General features: G+C 40.3%; 1 protein-coding gene across 1 annotated transcript; it reads left to right on the top strand.

The window, feature by feature from the left end:
* Window positions 1-746: 746 nt before the first annotated feature.
* LOC142175330 (uncharacterized) lies at window positions 747-2,715 on the top strand. The gene is made up of 4 exons (XM_075241913.1): window positions 747-994; window positions 1,732-1,840; window positions 2,070-2,386; window positions 2,496-2,715. Exons 1-4 carry the CDS (start codon window positions 747-749, stop codon window positions 2,713-2,715), a joined length of 894 nt encoding a protein of 297 aa, XP_075098014.1.
* Window positions 2,716-3,584: the final 869 nt, after the last annotated feature.

The following is a 3,584-nucleotide window of genomic DNA, read 5'->3' on the forward strand; positions in this document are numbered from 1 at the left end:
TACTCTTAGAGGCTTGGAGAGAAATGTCATGTATACTGATACTTGTATGGCCTTGTCGGCCTATATGTTAAATATATAATGGATCACATTGCCCTTATAGGCCCGTATGTCACATGTATGAGTTTCTATATCAAGTTGGATCGTTCTATGTTGGGTATTCCCTCATGTTTACTCTGGTTATCTCATGACGCCCCTTCTGGCCCACTTACCTATGATGATGTAATAAGAAAGATACGTTATGTTGGTACTCGGTTGAGTAAGGTACCGGGTGCCCGTCGCGGCCCATCGGTTTGGGTCGTGACAGAAATGCAAAATAATTCTGGAGCCGGAGGGTCAGGTAGGTGGGATTTATTCGAGAGGTGAAGTACCCATCATGGAAATCAAATATTGTACCTGTCAAGAAGAAGAATGGTCAAATACGTATTTCTGTTGACTTTCGAGACCTAAACAAGGCATGCCCAAAAGATAACTTTCTGCTACCAATTATTGAACTCATGGTTGATGTGACAATAGGGCATGAAGCTATGTCATTCATGGATGGGTCCTCCGGATACAATCAAATAAAAATGTCTCTACAAGATAAAGAGTGTACTGCTTTCCGAACTACAAAAGGCATATACTGCTACAAAGTGATGCCCTTCGGTCTAAAGAATACTGGTGCCACATGCCAACACGCGATGAAAAACATCTTTGACGACATGATTCATTAGAGGGTTGAATGCTAAGTCGATGATTTGGTGGTGAAGATGAAAAGTAGGCGTTACCACCTTGAATACCTTCGAATTGTTTTTGAAACGTTAAGAAAATTCGACCTCAAGATGAATCCACTCAAGAGTGCATTTGGAGTTACCTCAGGAAATTTTCTTGGCTTCATTGTGCGTCATCGTGGAATTGACGTTGATCCCACAAATATTGACGCCATTCAGAAAATGCTCGAGCCAAAGAACTTGAGGGGGCTTCAAAGTCTCCAAGGAAACTTATCATTCATCTGGAGGTTCATATCTAATCTAGCCATGAACATTCAATTGGAGCACTAATTGTTCAAGAGAATGAGAAAGGAAAGGAACAAGCCTTGTATTACCTCAGTCTAAATCTAATAGGAGCTGAGTTGAACTATACGCCTATTGAAAAAATATTCTTAGCATTACTTTATGCGATAAAACAACTAAGGCATTATTTTGAAGCATACACCATCAAACTCATCTCTTGAGAAGATCCCATGAAGTTCGTGATGACTCGACCTATTCTTTCTGGACACCTAGCAAGATGGTCCATATTGTTTAACCAATATGAGATCACATACACACCTCAAAAGGTTGTGAAAGGGAAAGTACTAGCCAATTTTTTAGTTGATCACCCTCTTCCGGCGGTATGTGAGCTTTCTAATGAGTTTCCAGATGAAGACGTTTTGTTCATTGAAGAATTGCCACCATGAACAATGTTCTTTGATGAATCTGCACGTCGTAACGGTTCAGGGGCAGGTGTTGTGTTAATCTTTGCAGAAATACAAGTCTTGCCATTATCCTTTGTTTTAGGTGAAACAGGCTCCAACAATACCGTAGAGTACCAAGCTTTGATTGTCGGTCTCGAAATGGCATTAGACATGAAGATTCTATAGTTGGAGATCCACGGTGACTCTAAGAGGATCATCAACCAACCTTTGGGGAGTTACGAGGTAAAGAAGGAAGATAGCTTGCCATACCATCAATATGCTTCTGGTTTACTTGTAAGATTCGACCAAGTGTTCTTAAACCATGTACCAAGAGAAGCAAATTGCAAGGCTGATGCTTTGGCTAACTTGGTCATGACGATGGCACTTGGAGAGAATGAGTCAACAAAGGTATATGTGTGTCATCGATGGGTTATTCCTAGACTTCTTGATCTTCAAATCAATGAAAGCAATCATACATCTGTTTGAGTGATTAAAGAAGAAGATTGGAGGCAATCACTGATAGAGTACCTTGAACATGAAAAGTTACCTAAGGATCCATAACAAAGAACATACATCAAATGAAGAGAACCCCGATTCATATTCTATAAGGGGACATTGTTTCGCCGCTCTTATGAAGGACTATTCTTCAGATGTCTTGACAAAGAAGAAGCCCACCAAGCAATGGAGGATGCACATTCTAACTCATGTGGAGTGCACCAATATGGTCCCAAGCTCCATTTACTTTTATGCTTCAATCAGGCCTATATTCTCATTTGGGAGGACAATGGTTAAGGATTGCATGGAGCATGCCAAAAGATGTCAAGCGTGTCAATTTCATGCCAATTACATCCACGAACCTCCAGAGCCTCTTCATCCAACTGTAGCTTCATGGCCTTTTGATGCATGGGGACTTGACGTTGTTGGACCACTTTCAAAGTCATCAATGGGACAAATGTACATATTGGTCGCTACAGACTACTTCTCTAGATGGGCTAAAGCTCTTCCACTCAAGGAGGTGAAATAAAACTGTTGCCAATTTTATCAAGTCATATATAATTTTTAGGTATGACATACCAAGATACATAATCACTGATAATGGAACTCCATTTGACAACAATCTCGTGAAGAGTCTGTGCGAGAAGTTAGGTTTCAAGAAACAAAAATCTTCAATGTATAATTCACCTGCCAACAACTTTGCTGAAGCTTTTAACAAGATGCTTGGTAACCTTTTGAAGAAAGTTGTTGCAAAGAACAAGAGAGACTGGCATGAGAAAAATTGGTGAAGCTCTGTGGGCATACCAGACAACCTTCAGAACTGCTACAACTCCTTACACTTTGGTATATGACGTATAAGTAGTCCTTCTTTTGGAGAAACAAATTCCATCATTGCGGATCGCAATCCTAGAAGGACTCACGTCCGAAGAAAATGCTCAACTTTGCCTAGCAGAGTTAGAGGCCAATATGAGAAAAGATTAGAAGCGCAACAAAAATTATAATAATATCAAGCTAGACTAGATAGAGCCTTCAACAAAGAAAGTGCGACCATGATCATTCCAAGTGGAAAACTTAGTCCTGGTTGTTCGCCGACCCATAATACTCAACAAACACATAGGTGACAAGTTTACCTCAAAATGGGATGGGCCATATGTTGTGAAGGAAGCCTATTCAAGTGGCGCATACAAAATCGTTAATAAAGATGGTCTCAGAGTTGGTCCGATCAACGAAAAAGTTTTGAAGGAGTACTTTCCATGAAAGTCATGTATGCTAAAATCAAGTCATGATGCTACTCGACGCACAAGCCTAAATTGCAAGTCATGACGCTCCTTGACGCATGAGCCTAAACTACACGTTGTTACACTCCTGGCTTGCATGAGTCTAAACTGTGTACGGCCAAAACAAAGAGGCTGCTAGGTTGAAAACCTTGAAAGAGGCGGCCTAGGCAAAATTCAAGATAGAACAAAATGTCTGCTAGGTTGAAAACTTCGCAAGAGGCGGCCTAGGAAAAAAATTAGGACAAAAAAAAATTAAAAAAACTCATCCCTCTGAACTACGTTATGACTTGATCCTCTTCATCGAGGTACGTAGGTAGCTTAGACTTTCATTCTAAGTTCAGTCGCATGAGTTTTTAAAAAATAATTTGGTGTTATGGGAT

The sequence above is a fragment of the Nicotiana tabacum genome, chromosome 21 (genome assembly GCF_000715075.1).
Source record: "Nicotiana tabacum cultivar K326 chromosome 21, ASM71507v2, whole genome shotgun sequence".
NCBI classification, from domain to species: Eukaryota; Viridiplantae; Streptophyta; class Magnoliopsida; order Solanales; family Solanaceae; genus Nicotiana; species Nicotiana tabacum.

What these genes read in the sequence shown, in the direction of transcription:
- LOC142175330 (XM_075241913.1), top strand. Translation starts at nt 747, where the DNA reads ATGAAAAGTAGGCGTTACCACCTTGAATACCTTCGAATTGTTTTTGAA. An exon ending in AACTTATCATTCATCTGGAG is followed by an intron (nt 995 to 1,731) that starts GTTCATATCTAA and finishes TTTACTTGTAAG; the next exon opens with ATTCGACCAAGTGTTCTTAA. An exon ending in AAGTCATCAATGGGACAAAT is followed by an intron (nt 2,387 to 2,495) that starts GTACATATTGGT and finishes TATAATTTTTAG; the next exon opens with GTATGACATACCAAGATACA.